The 20,894-nt window shown below is 38.6% G+C and overlaps 1 protein-coding gene across 2 annotated transcripts in view; it reads left to right on the plus strand.

The window, feature by feature from the left end:
- ARHGAP10 (Rho GTPase activating protein 10) overlaps positions 1-20,894 on the plus strand; it is a 317,107-nt gene that overhangs the window by 95,194 nt on the left and 201,019 nt on the right. For both annotated transcript variants that reach the window (XM_037830782.1, XM_037830783.1), the window contains exon 4: positions 11,864-11,935. In XM_037830782.1, coding sequence (XP_037686710.1) covers positions 11,864-11,935 — 72 coding nt within the window. The remainder of the gene's footprint in view (positions 1-11,863; positions 11,936-20,894) is intronic.

Genomic DNA, 20,894 nt, shown 5'->3' on the forward strand with positions numbered 1-20,894 from the left:
CATCTGGATATAACAGCCTGTTCATTTAATTATCTGATCCAGAGGAGTGGTCCATTATTGGGAATTAGCAGCTGAGTCTACAGTCTCATGAGGAAAATATCTTGGGATGAACCAGGGCACCTCAAATCATTCTTCAGATCCTGTCCTGAAGTACTTAGTGGTGTGCCTCTGGCCTTCAAAACAAAGAGCTGAGACAGAGCTTAGAGAAGCTTACGTCTAACCCCTTCCCTTTTAAAAATTAGGAACCTGGAGCTCAGTGAGGTGAGGTGACTTGCTTTTACATCTTTAAATAAGTCATTGCCCGAGAGGAAAATAGAATCTGTCTCCAGTTATCTTGAGGATGTTATTTCTTGCCTTTAGTCCTTGTCAGAGTAAGTACCTTTTCCTCCACCTTTGAATATTAGTGAAATGGGTACGCATTTTGTAATCGCTGTCTGCCAGGCAGCAGTCACGAGCAAACATGAATTTGGTCATTTCCCCTGGTAAGTTTGGATGACTGCAGCCCCTCAGTATTGCAATCAGCAACCGCTCAAAGAGGACTTGAAGAAGAAATATGAATCCTGGTGGTAGTTTGAAAGCTTTCCATGGAGGCCTTCTGGTTAGATCAAGAAAGTGCCAGTAAATACCTAAAGAGTGGTTGCCATCATCTGGGGAGAAAATCCTGGATGCATTAGTGGAGCACTCTTTTAAGAAATAATGCTTCTCCATACTGTTGCTGGTATAGAGGAAGAGAGTGTGTGGAAGAAAAACCACAGACATTGGTGATGGAGATGAAAAGTGATTCAGAAGCATTGGACTCCAAATCTGAAGAAGTTTTAGGAATATCTTAACACATGTGTTTTGCCTATTTTTGTTGTGTGCACAAGGGTGATACATGATAAAAAATATATCTAACTCTCAAAGAGCTTTCTTGAGAAATATGGTTCTAAGTATAAAGAAAATGTGTCTATATTTAATTAGTATTTTTTCTTAGTACATAAAATAACATACTGCCTTATGATAATGGCATCTTGGATTCAATGAAATACAGTATTAAAATGGTGGTGGAGATTGTGAGAGTCCAAGGGAATCCCAGTGCCATGAGAGTGTAGTGGAAAGAAGATGGACTTTTAGGGGAGGCAGCTATGCCTCTCAGATAGCCAAGCACAGGGAGCAGAGTTGACCGATGGGCCCAGCTGCTACACAATTCCATCACTGTGTTAATCAAAGGCGGTGGATCCCTTCTCTGTTCTCACCCAGTCGCTGCGGAGCACAGCAGGAATGCTAAAGCAGGCTCATCCTGGGAGACTGACAGGCGGTTCTGGTCCAGGACTTCTCGAGGGCCTTGCTGATCTCCCTTGAGAGTTGTACTGCATTCTAACGTGTGTCCCCCCAACCCACCTTCCTGCCCTGTCTCCTCCCCCTGGGTTCAGACCTGCATCACCCCCTGACAGCTCTTCCCGCCTCCCCTGGCTCCCTCCCCATTTTCTCTCTCAGGCGTTTCCCCGAATAAATTTTTTGTACTTTTAATCCTGTCTTGGCTTCTGCTTCTTGGAGGACTCACACGAAAATGAAACGACTGTTTGAATCAGAGGAAATATATATAGGGGACCCAGTACTCGGTGGTTTCTATTATCACCATCAGTGGGACGCATTGCATTTATAGAAAGACTGTATTTAGTTTATCTCAATTTATAGCAGGATCCCACTTCACTGCGAAGGAGATATTTTTGAGTGCTTACTACGAGCAAGGCAACCTGAAGATTTTTTATTAGGTGCTTGTCAGCTGTTGGCTATGTAGTGGAGAATGAGTTACCAAGAGCCAAAAGAGGCCTTTAGCCCCACACTCCTTTCCTCTTATTATCTAGACCAACCTGTGATGCAACCTTGTTGCATATCAGAATAGGCTGGAGATCTTGTCTCTTTGCCATTGGTCAAAGGCTTTTTTTTTTATTTTCTTAATTCAATAGTTTTATTCCCTTACTATGCACTAGGTTCCATTTCAGGTTATGCCACTGAGGAATGCCATTCACTGCAGATTACAATTCTTATTTAAAACTAAATTTCAAACTCATAATATTTTTATAGCTTTCGGACAGGCTTATCTTGCTTTCACTTCCTTGGGATTTTATTCCCTCTCAATGTTCTGCCCAAGTATTTACTTTGTTGTTTTTTTTTTTTTTTTTAAATAGAAGCTAGGTCCTTATTGTCCCTCATACATGGAAGGAAAGAAGCACAAGGTTAAATATCTGTACATCCTTGTTTAGACAACTCATCCCTAATATACTCATAGGTTTTTGTTATAAGAGTCTCAGTTTTTCCTAAGATAATAGAAAAAAATCTGTACTGGCTGACTCCATTTGATTTCAATAATCTGAGAAAAATTAGTTTCTTCTTTTCAATTGACACCCTTCAAAACTGATTCTAGTTTTTAAATTTTTGGGGTGATCTAGTGTTCAAAATGTTTTCATCTAATGGCAAATAAATACTAAGATATTTGTTCATAGAAGATAGACACTATGAGAATCTAAATTTTGTGATAGACTGACTTAACTGTTTCTTTTTGAAAGGCCATATCCAGATATTCAGAGAATTAAGCCAGAGACCAGAAGTTGCCTTGTAGATCAGATCCTCTTGTTTTGTAGGTTTCAAGCTATTCAGGTGTTAAAGGTGTTAACTCTCAGTGGGGACTTCAGCTCTTCAACAATCTGAATGAAAGCAGAGGTGTGGTAATTGAACCTAGTGAATTTGGAATATATATTTCATAAGTTATGGTTTTACTGTGGTTTGGAAAAATGAGACATTCAGGGAACCATTTCATATTTATTGGGTCCTAATTTTCAGGTTTAAACTCTGTAGAATTAATTTGTAGCACCTCTGCACCTGAATCTCTATTAGAGATTTGAATACAGATTCATTAAGATTCTCACTAGTTCTTAGCTAGTGAGTTTGAGATATTACCCCTATAAAACTTAATTTAGTTTTTTTTTTTTAAACAGTTTTATTCACACACCATACATTCCCTCCTAAGTAAACAATCAATGGTTCCCGGTATAATCACATAGTTATGCATTCACCACCACAATCAGTAGGAGGACATTTCCATTTCTTCCACAAAGAAAGAAGAGGAAAAAGAAAAAAGAAAAAAAAAGATGACTAAAAAAATAAAAGAAAAAATGAAATACAATTAAAAGGTCAGATAACCCCAACACCAAGAATCCCATACCCCTCTTATAGACATTTAGCTTTGGTATGTCGTCTTTGTTACAATTAATGGAGGCATATTACAATTACTGTTAACTATAGACTCTAGTTTGCAGTGATTGCATTTTTCCCCCAATACCATCCCATTTTCAACACCTTGCAAAGTTGACATTCATTTGTTTTCCCTCATGTAAAAACATTCTTATATTTGTACATTTAATCACAATCATTGTCCACTCTAGGTTTCACTAAGTTATACAGTCCTAGTCTTTATCTCCTTTCTTTCCTTCTGGTGTCATACAGACCCCTAACCTTCCTCTTTCGTCCATACTCACAGTCATCTTTGTTCAGTGTGCTGACAATATTGTGCTACCATCACACAGTGTTGTGCTATCCATTTCTGGATCTATACAATCAGTGCTCTTGAACATTCTATACTCCTTTAGCATCAAATGCCCAATCTCTACCCTCTATCTCCTGATATCTTCATTTCTACACTCTTCTCCAAGCCTCTCTCTCCTGTCTTTTCCTATCTGTCTGTAGCACTCCTTTTAGTGTTTCTTGTAGAAGAGGTCTCCTGTTCATGAATTCTCGATGTTTATCTGTAAATATTTTAAACTCTCCTGCATTTTTGAAGGACGGTTTTGCCAGATATAGGATTCTTGATTGGCAGTTTTCCTTTTTCAGTATCTTGAATATATCATACCAATGCCTTCTCACCTCTATGGTTTCTGCTGAGAGATCTGCACTTAGTTTTATCGAGCTTCCCTTGTATGTGATGTATCTTGCTGCTTTCAGAATTGTATGTGATGTATCTTGCTGCTTTCAGAATTCTCTCTGTCTTTGACATTTGAAAATCTGATTAGGAGTCTTGGAGTAGGTCTATTTGGATCATTTCTGCTTGGGGTACACTGTGTTTGGACCTGTAATTTTATGTCTTTCATAAGAGTTGGGAAATTTTCATTGATTATTTCCTCTGTTATGCTTTCTGCCCCTTTTCCCTTCTCTTCTTCTCCTGAGACATCTATAACATGTATATTCATGTGTTTCATGTTATCATTCAGTTCCCTGAGACCCTGCTCATATTTTTCCATTGTTTTCCCTATCTGTTCTTTTGTGTGTAGGATTTCAGATGTCTTGTCCTCCAGTTCACTGATCCTTTCTTCTGCCTCTTCAAGTCTGCTATTGTATGTCTCTATGGTATTTTTCATCTCTTCTCTTGTGCTTTTGTTCCCTTAAGTTTTGCCATTGTTTTTTCAAGCTCACAAATTTTTCCTTATGGTAACCCAGTGTCTTCTTTATAGCCTTAATCTCTTTTGTCATGTTTTCTTTCAACTCATTGATTTGATTTAGAAGATTGTTTGAACATCTATAATTAGTTGTTTCAACTCCTGAATCTCAGTTGAGGTGTTAGTTTGTTCCTTTGTATCATATCTTTATGTTTCCTGGTGTGGCTCGTGATTTTTTGCTGTTTGTGCATCTGATTTTCTTGATTAGTTTATTCTGGAGGTTTTCTCTCTTTGGCCTAGGATTATCTTGTTGGTTGTCTTTGGCCTCTATCTTTGTTATACTGGCCAGTTGTCAGATTGGCTCTGTCCCCCAAGTCTTCACGCCAGAGTCAGGCACACACTGTGGCCTGCCACAGCGATGGGAGGTAGGCACTGGGCACCCCAGGAAGTTCATTGTGTGTGATAATACACATCTCCAAGTAAAGGACAAATATAATGACTATAATTGCTCTTTTATAATCTTTAAGGCCTGGTCCCTTTTGTGAATGACAGCGTTTACTCCTGAGTTTGAGCTCTTATTTTGAAAGGACTTCATGCATCCATGTTACTGATACCTGTGTCTTGCATTTATTGAGAATTTCCTCGGCCCTCTTCAGGCAGCTAATGGAGCCATCAAACTAATTTGCTGATCAAACTAATGGAAAGTACACTTCTTAAGGAGACTGTATAATTCCTATGTAAGGCAAGTTCCTCTTTTCTGAGGGACCATTTTGGGAAAATTGTTCCTTATGTTCAGTTATGTTTCTTGGTACTCTCTTTGGAGTTTCTGTTTCAAGGAAAAATAAAGAATGTGTCTTTGTGGGATGCTATTCTTGACTTTGGAATTGGAAAGTGAAGTGTTCTTTTTAGTGTACTGAAGTGGGAAGAATCTGGAAGGTCATGGGAGAAAACAGTGGGAATTCTCCTGTGCTCTCAGATTATGCATCCCTTTGGGATCAAGAACTCTTGGAAGCAGGCTTAAAATAACGAGGACCATGGGGAACAAATAATTCCTTCTGTTTTGTTAGACTGAGTCTATCCTTGTTAGTACTGAGTGATTAGAGGGGTATGATTTATTATTCCTACTGACTTATTCACTGTTCTACCTAGATTGGGACTTAAAAATTATCATCAGTGGTATCACGGAAGCAGGTATGCCTGTGTTGCTCTTTTACTGAGTAAGGCTTTTAGCTTTAAGCCCTCTTTTCTTTAGAAATCACAAGCTCAGAACCTAGACTTTTGGTCTCTGATATGGGGATAATTAGAAATAGCTTCAGTGGCTCCTCCTACAGTAGAGTGTGATTCTCTGCTTGTCAGTTATTATTGTAAACAGATTTCTTAGCCTTAGCATTTGTATATCCAAATGTTTAATGAAAAGGGCTTTCAGATTTGGATGGTTGTGGGAAAAATTTTAACTCCCCACATTGTTGTATAACAATCTTGTTCTTTAGAATTGTGAAGTTCTAATGTGACGTTCTAATGGAGTCTGTGGTGTGCTGTTACGGTATAATAAAGGGATTTTGAAATGTAGTGTGCCCTCCTGTTTCTTCCAGCTCGTTTAGAATCCCAGAATCCTGGAGACGGATAGTACTTCAGGGGCCTCCTGGGCTAGCTTTCTCCCAGTACTGGAATCGGACAAGATTCCAGACAAGAAGCGGATAGATGACCACTCATCTAGCTTCTGCCTGTTTAAGTCGAAGGAGCTAGAGCTCACTACCTCACAAAGTGGCGTGGTCCGTAAGACCTCTAGATCCTACAGAGTTCCTCTTGATAGTGAAAGCAAGTCTGCTGCTCTACAGCTTCTACCCATTCCACCTGGTTTTGCCCCCTTTAAGCAAATCAAAATGACTTTTCTTTCACAAATATTTAGAGACCACTTTTGTGTTCCCTCTCAATGTTCTCTTCCTCGCCTCTCCCATTAAATACTTTTGATTTCCTTACCTATTCCTCCTAAACCTTTTTTTAGTATCCTGGTCATTTTCTTGCTTTACCCCAGTTAGAAAATCTTTCTTAAAATTTGGTAATCAGAAATGTTCAGATAGGTTCCTATATGATGCAACAGAGCTGAACAGTTACCTTGTTTGGATTTGAACACTACGTGTAACTCATATATGTGTTCATTTACTTTTGGGGTAATTTGTGGCACCTTTGGCTTATGCTGAACTTGAAGTTAAATAACAATTCTGTTTTTATTTTATTTAACCCCTCTCTTAAATTCATATTAACTGTTATTAAGCCATCTTTTATGCTTGAGCAGTTGACTTTCAGCATGGAAGCCTGGTGATATAAAATATACAGTTGGATAAGAGCAGGTGGAACATCTTATGCTGTGATACTCATAATGATTCTCCCAGGCAGAGGTTGGTAGACTCTGGCCCATGGGCCACATCCACCTGGCCTCCTGTTTTGTAGCGTTTCACTGCAACACATTTGTTGAAGTACTGTCTATGATGGCTTTTGTGCTACAATGGCAGACTTGAGTAGTTGCAACAGAGATGGTATGGCTGTAAAGTCTTAAATTATTTACTATCTGATCCTTGACAGGACACATCTGCCGGCCCCTACTCTAACATGCTTTATGTTCATATAGCTGCCTTTTAATTCTAAGCAAGACTAAGACCCTTTCCAAGGATCTTTAGCAAAGGCATTTTGTGACTTCTCTTTGGGCTGCTTCAAGTATTTTATGGAAAAAGTATGATTATATAATCTTACGTGTGCTTATAAAATGACGTTTTCTGTTTGCTTTGTCTCACTCTGTGAGACTGATTTCAAATGCGTTAGTGTTTGAAAGCTTTTATCAATATTAGTACTTTAGCTCTCTGTTTGAAATTGGGTAACTGTACGTTGGCTTTAGAGTTTTAGGGGAGGTCCTAAGTTTGGTATTCATTTGTTTCTGTGGAAGAAGAATCATGTTTTGACATTAAAAAAAATGTTCAGTGACACTTACTGCTGACAAATATTGTATGATATTTCTGTGAAATTATGAAAAGGAACTGAGAGATTCCATGGCATTCAGCCTATTTTTAGAAAAAAGATGATCTTTGTTTTTCAACCAACATTGTCTTACTGAAACATTTGGTGGGTAATCAATTATTTTGTTCTTAAATAGGTGTTTTTAGGTTGAGTTCAGAAATTATAAAATCAGACTTTCCTAAAGAAGAAAAATGATGAATTTTAAATTAAAAATATTTAAATTAAGAAAACTTTTATTAGAGAGTTTGATGTAGTGACATCTATCATAAGCACTTCTTTTCTTTTCTGGAAATTTGCTTATTGACTGCAAACAGAAATCCAGAAATGCCTTATTATTTTCCTATACTAGTGTTAACCCTTGGGAGTCAGAAGGATACTCATCAAATTAATTCTCCAAGTAAAGGACAAATATAATGACTATAATTGCTCTTTTATAATCTTTAAGGCCTGGTCCCTTTTGTGAATGACAGCGTTTACTCCTGAGTTTGAGCTCTTATTTTGAAAGGACTTCATGCATCCATGTTACTGATACCTGTGTCTTGCATTTATTGAGAATTTCCTCGGCCCTCTTCAGGCAGCTAATGGAGCCCACTCGATCTCTCCAGCCTCCTCCCTGGACCTCCCTGACTTCTTTGGCTTCTTCACGAAGCTGCTTATAGTTTCATGCCTTGAGATTGCTGTTTTCCCCTCTCTGCCTGGAGTGTCTTTCCTTTATTCTCTCTCTTTGCCTGGAGAACTCCTTCTCCCTGTTTCAGGCTGAGCTCTACATTATCTCTCCAGAAGTCTTTTCTTACTAAGGCAGCTTCTTCCCTGTGCCCCAGGCAGACTTGCAAAGCTGCCAGCACTGCACACACCACCCCATCTTATAATGATGTTTGCACTTGCATCTCTTGCACAATACCCCCACCTGGCATGAACTTAGCTTCTCTGTGCATTGCTGGAGGAAATTCTACAATGAGGCAGTAGGATGTCTTCATAAACCTACTCAGAGGGCCTTCAGCACTACCCAGGAATGTTCCTGTTTCTCTAGGAAATGCCCTCCTCATGGTTTGTAATGATTCTTTTGTTCATTCTCGTCTCTAATCATTCTTCCTCCCATGTCCAAACTCTCTGTGAATGACCTTGCCTTGTACGTCATGGACAAATAACCACCTGGTGGCAGCTTTTCAGTTTTCCCTTTCCAAAACTTACCATCCCATTTTTATTGGAACTGTTTTCTCCATACTTCCTATTACACTGGAGGGGAGGGTTTCGTCTACAACAGATCTACCCTCCATGCTTGGTCAGAATCCCATCTCTTCCCACCTTAAGAGACTTTGAACCATCTTTTCTGAATTCTCAGTTGGGCATTCAGATGTGCTCTCATCTCTTAAATACCGATCTTTCAGCTTAAAAAAAGAAACAAGCCCTCACTTTACCTTTTGTTTCCTTTCATTGTTCACCTTTTCTCTATACCTTCCTTCGAGGACATGCTTCTCAAGATGGGTGTTTCCCCAGATGACACATTTCAGCATAAACCAACTCTAATCTGCTCCTTTGCCCCTTTGTGTGGAAGTTGCGAAGGTTTCATTCCTTCTTTAACTTTTCAACAGTTTACACAGTTGTCCCTTTTCTTCTTTCATCCAGCACCCTGTTAGCTCCTTCCCAGGCTTCATTGGCATCTTCCCCTCATCTTTCTTTTCCTGATTCCTGAGTTTGGGACCTTCTCTTTCTCCCCTCTACCACACCCGACCTATCTACTCGCTGATGACTACCACATTTGTATCTCTGATCTAAACTTCTCTTCTGGGGTGTGGACCTATGTCTCTGATACCCAACAGATGAGTAAAACAGGACATCTCACAGCATCTCAAACTTAACATGAGGTCTTAGTGCTGTCAGCTTTCCTCAAGATTTTCCTTTTTCAATAAATAATACTTTTGTCCATTCAGTTGTTCATGCCAGAAATCTGGAAACCTCCATATTTTCCACGTTTGGTCCATCACTAAGTGCTGTTGATTCCATATACCTCTCAACTGTCTACTTCTCTCTCTTTCTCTTGTCACTACTTTAGTCCAGGCCACCGTCCTCTCCTGTCTGTATCACTCCGGAAGCCTCCTAACTAGCCTTTCTACTGCCAATTTTTCTCTTAAATATTTCCCCCCCATAGCCACCTACAGAATATTTAAAAGGTGAAATATCGTTTTGTTAGTTCCTTACTTCAAAATGCTTCAGTGGATTTTCAGTGTATCCAAAATAAAATAGTTATTCTTTCCTTGGGCCCACAAGGCTCAGCAGTTCTGGCCTCCTTTGTCTCTCGTCTCACTCATCTCTGCATTCACTTCCTTGTTCATTATGCCCCAGCCATACTGGCCTTTTGACATTTCCTATAATACCCTAAACTCCTTTCCACCTTAAACCTTTGCCTCTGCTGGTTTCAGGCTGGAAACAGTTTCCCCTGTTCTTTGCATCACTAATTCCTTCTCATCTTTCAGGTCTTAGCTTTAACGTCACTTCTTTGATGAATTTCTCCCCTCTATCTCTTCTGATAAATTCCTCCCCATGGTCCTGCTTTTCTCCATTGAAAGTAATTACGGGAATTTGTAATTAATCGTGTACTTATGTATTCATGCATCCAGTGTGTCTCTCCTACTAGGCAGTAAGTTCCATGTCATTGGCTTTATCTCTAGCCCATGGCACTGGATGCTCAGCGAATACATGTATATAGTTCTGTTAAATAGTTTAAGATGGCTATGTTGAATGGGGAATTAACCACTTGGTACTATTATTGCAATGTTATATGGTGGTTCTGAGCACAAGGTTTGGATCAGACGTATGGTTTTGAATCCCTATATGCATCCTCTATGAAACTGAGTGTTCCCAGCATATAATGCCAGACTGACTTCTTTCTTGAGCATGCCAGTCTCCACTGAAGATGTATTAATATGTGATTTTATTTAGAAACGCTAGTAGACTAGAACCAGATGTGGAAGTTTAGGAAATGACACAGAAGCTAATGTAAATGTGTCTTAAATTAACTTATGAGATGTTGCATGTGAATTGGATCACTTTTTAAATGTATGGCAGGGGCCTTTCATTTCTACTAAATGGGGCTTGGGACATTTCTTATTGTTTTGGGTAGTTGGCATTCCCAGCCTCTCCTGCTTGTCCCTCCCTGCTCTCTTCCTTGGTCTGTAGGGCTCTTAGGTTTGAACTGTGGGTCATAATATGTAGAGAGGATAAAATTTAACTTTTTAAAGATGATCCTTTCTTCTCCCAAGTAGTCTGACCCTTTTCTTCCTCTTAATTCTTTCCTTTGACCAGTAGGGTACCAGCAATTTAATTTGTAAGTAACCAAGTGGTCTGGGGGAGTGGGGGAAGGGGGCTGTGAGTGGAACTCAGGAGCAGGGTTGGGGAAGATAGTTTGAATTCTGGGCACTTTGCATGTGGGCATAGTCACTTACGTTGAATGTCACTATCTCGAAATACAAACTGTCATGTTTGGAGACACCCTTGCGGAGTGAAACACTGCCAAGAGGACTTCGGATAAATTAAAAATCCTTTCCTTCTCTCAGTGACTTATTTTATTTTTGTCTGTAATTTTAAGTTTGAATTGTTGGGGGCCTTTTGTGAAAAGAGGGATGTGCATTCTTGTATAGTATTTTGAGGTTTCCTTTTCTATTTTGGATGATATTTCTGGTCTCCTGGAAATAGAGAAAGCTGCTGCTACCAGCATGTTGTCATTAAGTGTATTTTGCTTAGATGAATATTCCCTTTTATTTGCATTTTTAGCATTGTTTGTTGTAGACTCTGTCTTCCAATGAAAAGCCCCAGGCAGCCCATGTGAGAATGTGTGCCCATGTGGCTGGCTTCTGTGCACGCAGCTGCTGTCAGGCCGCAGCTCTCCCTCGTGTGACCTTTGCCAGCACACTCGGGGTTTGCTCTTTGTCCTCAGCCTTGGTGAATCTCCTTTGCCACTATACCTTAAATCCTTGGAAATTTTCAATAATGAGTATAGACTGTATTTAAACTGATAAGCACAGTCCTAGCCTTTTACATAATGTAGTCTGATTACCAATAAAAGAATGTAATTGAATTTTAAATTTCTGTAAAGGGGGAGAAAAAAAATCTCAAACAGAAGTGTTCTGTTAATGAACTTGATCGACTCCTTTGTTGTTTGAAACAGCCCTCTTGCTATTTCACTAACGAGTGTTGGGGCTGTGTCACACATTTTGCTGGAGATTTGCCCCACCTTCTCTTCCCTGAAAATATTTACGAACGTCTAGTGCTTTAATAACTTTAGAAGTGATTTAATTGTCTCATTGGCAGGATGAGATAAAGCGGTTTAATATGTTGTTGATTTTATTTCTGGGTGGGGTGGGAGAGGGAAATGAAATACTAATTTTTTCCTTTTGGGAAACCTAATGCTATGCTCTTTTGTTATCACTCTTGTTCCCTAGGCATTAAGTGTAACTGAAACCCTGATTAAACCCTTGGAAAAATTCAGAAAAGAGCAACTTGGAGCTGTAAAGGTTTGTGTCTAATTTGAGTACACTTGTAAACAGAGAATGTGGATGCGTCTGCTGCTTCAGTGTACACTTTACACACATTTGGCAGCTTTGAAGGAGACGCTGGAGTCAACCATCTGTTGTTTTATGTTTTAAATGTGCTTTTTTCCCTTTGAGGGGATATGAAATTGAAAACAAACAAAAAACACCTGGGCAGGGTAATAAAAACCTTTAGTAATTTTCTTTGGCTATACCTTTCCATATAGAATTTAAGAAATATCTTTAACCAAACAACCCATTTACTCAAAATTAAAGAATTTCATCTCTATAGGAAGTGCAGTTATTTCCATGTACTCCTCAGTTTTATGGAGGAGTATAGCATTATATGACTGTTTAAGATTAGAACTGCTGCTTCACCTTGATGCCATTGAACCTAGGATTTGAGTATTTGGTTTTGGGGATGTAATTTTCTTCTATCTAACAAAAATTTATTGAACACCTATTATATGCCAGTATTTTAATAGGGATAGGGGTTTAAATATGAGTGAATCAGGCTCTGCACTTAAGGATCTGGAATTTAGCCCAGATTTCCAGGAATAATCGTGAGCTTCAGATATACTTAGAAGCATCTAAAGTTTGTGATCTGAGCTTCAGCTTACCCAGAGAAAGAATTTCCACTGAACTTTCCTGAATTATGTGTATGTACTTGAAGGAGAAAAGAGAGCATTTGTGTGTTACTGAGCATTTTCGGTTTGGCCCATTTTGTATAATAAAAAACAGGACTTTCTTTAGAAGAAGACAATAACATCAGTTTTAGGTAGGGAACAGTTTTCTATTTGTCGTCTTTTACCCATATGGTTGGCGGAGTGAGGTTTCTTTACCTTCCTATTACAATTCCTTTGTACAAATAAACATTATGACCTTAATGGCTGTAACTACACCCATGGACCCAAACAAGGCCAGCTTTTTAGTCGCTGTTTACAGAATCCATTCTCCTTTAAGTGTGACGTGTCTAAATGTTAGATATTCCTTTTTGGCCTAGGAATTTTCATTACGTAATGAAGTGCTGTGTTTTGAGGTTCGACCACACAGACAGTTGGAGGTCACTGTGTACTCCCAAATTACACAAGGAGACTTGTCTACTCTGTCTCCATGGCAGGAGATTGGAGGCCTGGTTTCAGCTCTGGGACCTTGGACAAGTAGCTAGGCTTTATTTTCTTATCTATAAGATGGACTTGGGGATCTGACTCCTCTGCTTTGCAGTCCTACAATTCTGTTTTCTCAGGTCTTGTCTTCATTTGACTGTTGTAAAGATTGAACATCTTGGTTCTTTATCTTTTAACATTTCATTGGCAGGTACTAAATCTAAACAATGTCCATTTCTTATTTTTCTTCTTTCTCATGGAGGGTGGGAGCAAAGATTACATTATAGAAATGAAAAATGAGTATGACTTACTGAGTATACATATTTATATATCTTTGCCATGAACCCTACTTGGTTGTATAAATTTTTTGATCTCAGATCTTCTATTGATTCTTTTCTCCCGCCCAAACTTTCCCAGCTTCGGATGTTGTACTTGTTAAAAGTATATACTCTATGGTTGTGCCTAAGAGCCTCCTCCCGAATGCCTCTTTGTTGCTCAAATGTGGCCCTCTCTCTCTCTGGCTAAGCCAACTTGAAAGGTGAAATCACTGCCCTCCCCCCTACGTGGGATCGGACACCCAGGGGAGTGAATCTCCCTGGCAATGTGGAATATGACTCCCGGGGAGGAATGTAGACCCGGCATCATGGGACGGAGAACATCTTCTTGACCAAAAGGGGGATGTGAAAGGAAATGAAATAAGCTTCAGTGGCAGAGAGATTCCAAAAGGAGCCGAGAGGTCACTCTGGTGGGCACTCTTACGCACACTTTAGACAACCCTTTTTAGGTTCTAAAGAATTGGGGTAGCTGGTGGTGGATACCTGAAACTATCAAACTACAACCCAGAACCCATGAATCTCGAAGACAGTTGTATAAAAATGTAGCTTATGAGGGGTGACAATGGGATTGGGAAAGCCATAAGGACCACACTCCACTTTGTCTAGTTTATGGAAGGATGAGTAGAAAAATAGGGGAAGGAAACAAACAGACAAAGGTACCCAGTGTTCTTTTTTTCTTCAACTGCTCTTTTTCACTCTAATTATTATTCTTGTTATTTTTGTGTGTGTGCTAATGAAGGTGTCAGGGATTGATTTAGGTGATGAATGTACCACTATGTAATGGTACTGTAAACAATCGAAAGTACGATTTGTTTTGTATAACTGCATGGTATGTGAATATATCTCAATAAAATGAAGATTAAAAAAAAAAAATCTAAAAAAAAAATATATACTGCAAAGCAACTTGCAAAAAAAAAAAACAAAAAAACTCCCTATTAAAAGGAGAAATTATTTTAATGATTTAGCCTATGCCTTTAGCTCCTTGGTTGCCAAATTCCATCCTGAAAGGGCCACTTCTATCTTTGATCTTCTGGCTTAAGTTTATGACTAGTTTATCCTGCATTCTTGTTCAGTATAACGTATGTGTTGGCTGTCCTAACTCTTGCTATTACCTGTGAGGAGTCATTGTGGGCCACAGGGAGAAAGTCTTTCTTATTGGTAGTTTTGTACAGTGTAATAGATGGTTGGGAAAGGTGGTTTTCTGTATTACATAGTGATATGTAAACATCTGTCTCTTCCACTAGATTATTCAATTTTTAAGAGAAAAGACTCTGTTTTCTGCCAGCCTCCATCTTGACTTACTATATAAGGTATCGAATAAATAACCCATTCAACCAATAATTCTAGAACTAGGAAAGGGTTTTGTCTTAGTTTGCCAGGGTTGCTATGATGGATGCCACACGATGGGTTGGCTTAAACAACCAGAATTTATTGGCTCACCATTTTGAGGTTAGGAGAAGTCCACAATTGAGGCACCAGCAAAGTGATGTTTCTTCCTCAAAGTCTGTAACATTCTGGTGCTGGCAGCCCTTGGGGTTCTTGGTTTGTATCCCTGCCTTGTGCCACATGGCGATATCCTCTCCCTTCTCCTCCAGTTCCATTGACTTCTGGCCCTCAGGTCTTCCCCATAACTTTCTTCCATGGTTTCCAGTTTCTTCTCCTTAGAAGGCCTCATTCAGTTGAGCCTTAATTGAAAAAATATCTCTAAGAGATTGCATTTATAATGGGCTCACATCCATAGGAATGTGGCTTAAGAATAAGAACATGTCTAAATTGGGGTACAGTGGTGGCATGGAGTTATGTACTCCATTACAACATGTTTTTAATCTTAATTCATTCCTGTGATGTGAACTCATTGTAAATAGGACCCTTGGATGAGGTTACTTCAGTTAAGGTGTGGCCCAACTCAGAAAGGATGGGTCTTAATCTTATTCCTGGAGGCCATATAGAGCAGCCACAGGGAGCGGAAAGAAGCTGGAAATAACGGGAGGAGGAAGAGAAAAGAGAGGTTGCCGCTATGTGGATTAGCATGTGATGAAAAAGACAGGGACCAGGGATCTCCAGCAGCCAGCCCCAGACCTACCACAGTCTTTTGGGAGAAAGTATCACCTTCCTGTCCCCTTTATTTTGGACTTCTAGCCTCAAAGCCATGAGCCAATAAACTCCAATTGTTTAAGTCAGCCCATTGCATGTTATTTGTTTTAGCAGTTGGGAAACTAAAACAGGTACATAATTCAATCTACCAGAATCCTGTAATTTTAATATTTGTTTATTTTCTAGATCTGAGTTTCTTAAACATTCATTCATTTTTCACAAGCACACAGTCTTGTTCCCTTGGTTAAATTGTGTGGGATACTTAAAAAGGACTTTATTCTCTTAGGTGAAAAAGCTTTTTAAACATTGTAAAACAGTTTTTACGTGGGACTAAAACAAACGTCTTTAAAAGTTGCCTGCCTCAGAATGTTTTAGATAGGACTATTAACATTTGATTCTCTTTCCTCTTCTCCTTTTCCCCATCTGGTAACGTCCTACCCTTTGCCTTCGTGCTGAAGCACTTTCAGTTCTGTTTACTCTTGATTTCTCTAATTTCCAGAATCCCAATTACATGTTTATAGTTTTAACATAATCTAAGATGCTGGGTGGTTTTTGTAAATTGGATTTTTTTAAAAAAATTCTTTTCTCCTGCTTTGCTTCTATTTGGATATGCTGTTCTTCAGTTGTATCTGTTTGGTTTGGGCTTATCACACCTTTTTGTAGGTTCTGCATTTTTTTACATGCTTGCTAGGTTCTTATCTCTGTTTAAAAAGCCCATTTTTTTCTCATGGCAGAGCACAGCTTGGTCTATGTTGTGTCACATCAAGTCACTATTCATACTTCAAGGCCTGGCTCAGTTCTTACCTCCTTTTGAAGCTCTTTCACCTCCCTCAAGAGCTTGTCCCAGGCTTCCCCACAGCACTTTGTAGCTAGCCCCTCCTCATTAAATGTTGATCTAATTTAATTGCATTTCTTTCATTTCAGTAATAAAGCAGTTATCGGTGGCTATCATATGGCATAGTGTTAGAGGCCCTGGGGTACGACTATGAATTAAAACACTGGGTGGCCTTCAAGAAACTAGCAGCTCTTTGGGGAGACAGTGAAATTTAAAAAAAGCAATAAAAATACACTGGGAAAAGTGCCACATGAGGGCAAGCATAGGATGGTATCCCATCATCTCTGCGTTGGGGCACCAAAAAAGTCTTTTAGGAAGACTCAGTTTCTCTGGTTTGAATCCTGTTTCTGACCCTTAACTAGTTATATGATTTGTGGCAAGTTACTTAAGGCCTGTAACTCCTGTGTTGGTCTCTAAAATGGGACTGATGTTATCTGCCTCAAGTTTATTATGAGGATTAAATGAATTTGATAATGTACTTCACAGGTGTAGTACAGAGCTTGACAGATATAGTTGTGATTATTTTACCATCCTATTTATGGCTTGCTCTGTATCAGTTCACCAAATAAGAATTGCTCCTTTTTGGTTTTTTTGTTTTGCCCATTTTGTGCCTTCTGGGTTCCAGAGTGACATGCCAGGGCATAGTCTCTTCTGGCCATTTAGTGCTTACCTGATGGATAGAGGACTCTGGAGCAACTGCCCAGGAACATTTGGTGGCACTTTTCAGGTGTTGGTGCCTCTGCAGCCATAGTATTTCTTGTTCCTTCATCCTCTAACAGGTGTTTCTAGAGCATGTGCTGGATGTGGACTCAAGTGCCTAATTCCGTGGGGTTTAGAGCTGAATTCTCATCTCTTTGGAGAAGCTAAAGGAGCTTAAAGATTTAGTGGTGGTGGTGTCTGGATAAGGCACATAAAGTGTCATGTAGGAGTAGATGATGCTTGATGTAGGAGTTAAGGGAGGTGTAATTTCCCTCCACTGCACTGGCCAGGGAGCGCTTCATCGAGAAGGTGGTATTTGACCTGAGCAGTCAGATATTGTAGACCAATCAAGGAGAAGAGCAGGGATTGCAGAACTGGTTAGTTTGGACGTACAGGATTGCTGTTTAAAAAGTGCTCCTGCTGATGGTACTACATGTAAGATGAGTCATGTTTCCTGTATGTGGGGTATTACTCCCACCTCTTTATTTAAATAAAAATGGGGAAGATGTTGGAATATCTAAGGAAGTATTTAAATTCTTTTCTAGAGCTAGTCATTCCTTGTTATTTAATGTTTATAGGTTGATTTTTTTCCCTCATCTTAGAAACTATATAAAATAAAAAAAATTTCAAAACAATCATCTGGTAACTTAAAAAAATTCTCCCTCTCCTCAAAAACAAACAAAATGCAAAAAGTATGCACCAGAAATTCCGCTTGTACTCTATAAAAAAATGGACTGTTTACACATTTTTATGAATTCTTTGTTTTTAATACATTTTTCTGTGGAAGTATTACTGTGTGCTATTAGCCTAAAATTGATTAATAAAGAATATTTTATGTTGTGTTATAGCTATCACTCTTTGCTGACTTGTTAACTGTAATTTCCCATTTTGTTTTTTGCCTTTTAGCTTGCTTATTGTGTATTTTTGATATCCAGAAGTTCTTGTGGTTTATTCCATTTCTGTATATATGTATGCATGTATGTATACATGTATTTGTTTGCTTAAAGGGTCCTTTCCTAATCATATATCTGATGAAAATATTCTTTTTTATGGTTTCATTTTTTACTTATGGCTCTTTAAATCCATCTGGGATTAATTTTGGTATGAGCTAGGGTTCTTTCTATTTCAAAGTGGTTGACCGATTGTACGAGCACCATTTCTTGAATACTCTTTTCTTTTACCTGGTGATTTATGATGACAACAATATATATATTTTACTAACGGTATTCAAGAGACTGATTGTATTTGAATTATGGTTCGTAGATTTATGAAGTTTTTCTACTGTTTATACAACGGCTGTCTTATTTGACCAACTCTGTTGTTTTAAGTAATAGCTGCTTGTTTTAGTTTCCCAACTGCTAAAACAAATAACATACAGTGGGTTGCCTTAAACAATGGGAATTGAACTTTTGATGCTGGCAGGGGTCCAAAATCTGAGGGTTCAGCACGGTGCTGCTTTCTCCCCGAAGACTGTGGTATTCTGGAGACCCTTTGTCCTTGTCTTTTCCATCACATGTCAATGCGCATTGGGTGGCATCTTCTTTCTCTTCTGGCTTCTGTTGATTTCCAGCTTCTGGCTGTTTGCTGTGGCTTCTCTATAAAGGCTCCAGTAAGAGGGTTAAGACCTATCCTGATCCAGTTGGGTCACACCTTAACTAAAGTAACCTCATGCAAAGGTCCTGCTTACAGTGGGTTCACACCACAGGAATGGATTAAGATTAAGAACATGTTTTCCTGGGGTACATAATTCCAAGCCACCACACTTTTCTTTATTATAATTTTTTTCATGTTTGATTTTAGAACAGATTACAAGTTGACTACCTGTGAGCCATATTTCATCTGTAAACATAATTTTTTTTCTTTTTTTGTTTACTAATACTGTTAAAATTAAAAAAAACAAAAAACAAAAGCTTGTTGCCCCCATTTAGCAATCGTTGGGTTTTTCAGCTGTGAAAGAAAAACGAGATGACCTGGCCATACTGGGGCTCTATCTGTACGTGGTAATTGTCTATTGGAGCTGAGTTATGGCTGCCTTCCCCATTAGAAGCTATCTGGTTTGCCATTGCTCCCACGTTCCTCATTACATTACTCGTCTATATTACTGCCTGGTCTAGACTCAACTTGAGTTTATAGTGTCTGCTTTATATGAAAAGTTTTCACATTGTATTTAAACTTGATCCTTGTTGGAACTTTTTGGCTTATGTTGCTCATTTTTATTTATACATTTCCCATTATATAGTGTTGAAAAATACTCCATTCTTTATTAAATTCTATCTGAACACAGCCCCATTTTAAAACGATATTATTTCAGTACAAGAAATCACATGGCACACACAAAAAAATAGAATAATATTCTATAATGCCATTAAGAACAAAGGCAGGATGAAATAATTATCTGAGTCGTAAGATTCAAAAACAAAACAAAGTAGCGTTTGTTTAATATCGTCCCATGTATGAATGAATGTATTTCTACTCTAATTGGTAGGTGGAATGTTGTTTCTTGGCTAAATTCTTTCTTCACAAAGGCTTGATATCACTATTTTCTTTCATTCCCAACTTTACCCACATGCTGATTTCCATACCCTGCTATTGCTGAGTTTGCTGGGTGTTTTGACTGTTGATTTCAGCATCACTGCTTCCTTTGTCCCATTTTGTGGTTCAGATTAAATCAAATGAGTGAGCAAAAATGTTTTCAGTATTCCTGCTACTTACAAGTCTGCAAATATAGTGAGCATTCTTTACTATATTATCTTGCTTTGCAGCAATCTTGTAGTAAATATAGAGACATGACTTCTATTCCTGTGTTAGCAACTAAGAAACTGATGCTCAGAGAGTGCTGTGCCACTGTTGTCAAGTCACACTGTAATAAGTGGCCAGGAATAGAATTTGGAACTTCTGACAGTTAATCTAATGTACAGACACGCCACAGTATCTATCAACTTTTAAAAATGGTGGATATTTTGAGGTAAAAGGCATTTTTTTTTTTCCTGTTAGTTACTAAAATAGTTGATAAAGAGCATAATGAAAAGCAGAAAAGAGATTAACCATATAATGTTAATTTTAGACTTTTTAAATACTTGTAATTTAAAAAACTTGGACACAAAAACAGATGCTGTTAAAAAAAAACAAACAAAACACAACGACAAATGCTGTTGCTATTTTTAAAATTCCTTTCCTGCACATAAGTGAACCATAGGATCAGAGAATTCTAGGACTGGATCTAAAAATGAGCTAGTATAAATCCCTGATCTTTTTGACAAGAAAACTTAGGTTCTGCGTTGTCAAATGGTTATTACAAAGTTGTGCAGCTAGTTGGTAATTGAACTTGGAATAGAAATGGGAAGAAACACAAGTACCTGAGACTCTCAGCTTCATCAGTGTGGGGATTAATTCAGGATCTTTCGATGGGCTGGCAGAGGACATAGTATTTTAGGGTCCTAAAACAACAGTTGGTAGTCGCATTTCGTAAAAAAAAATAAACAAAGACAAATGCAAAGAAATAGAATTAGTGTTTCATTTAATCTCTTTGCCTAATAGGAAAAATCATGCCAGAAAGGACTAGAATATTTCATTATTTTTGCTTCGGGAAATAGAAGTTGGGGAATAGGGAAGAGGTTGTTTCTTTCCAGGATGTGTGGAGAATTAGAGATTTGGGCAGCTTAGGGAACATAGTGTGCGCTCATTGGTGATCAGAAATGTTTATTTAATCAACAGAGTTGGTAAGAGCTTTAGGGAGATAGTCTGTCTTTGTATTTAAAAACTTGGTTTCGGGTGTTCAAACAAAGTTCTGTACTGAAAGGAAAGCAAATGCTAGTTCTAGGCAATACCTGAGATATGTTTGCAATATTAACCCAAGAGTCAGTACAAGTGTGTCA

This window comes from Choloepus didactylus, chromosome 3, assembly GCF_015220235.1.
Source record: "Choloepus didactylus isolate mChoDid1 chromosome 3, mChoDid1.pri, whole genome shotgun sequence".
Lineage (NCBI taxonomy): Eukaryota > Metazoa > Chordata > Mammalia > Pilosa > Megalonychidae > Choloepus > Choloepus didactylus.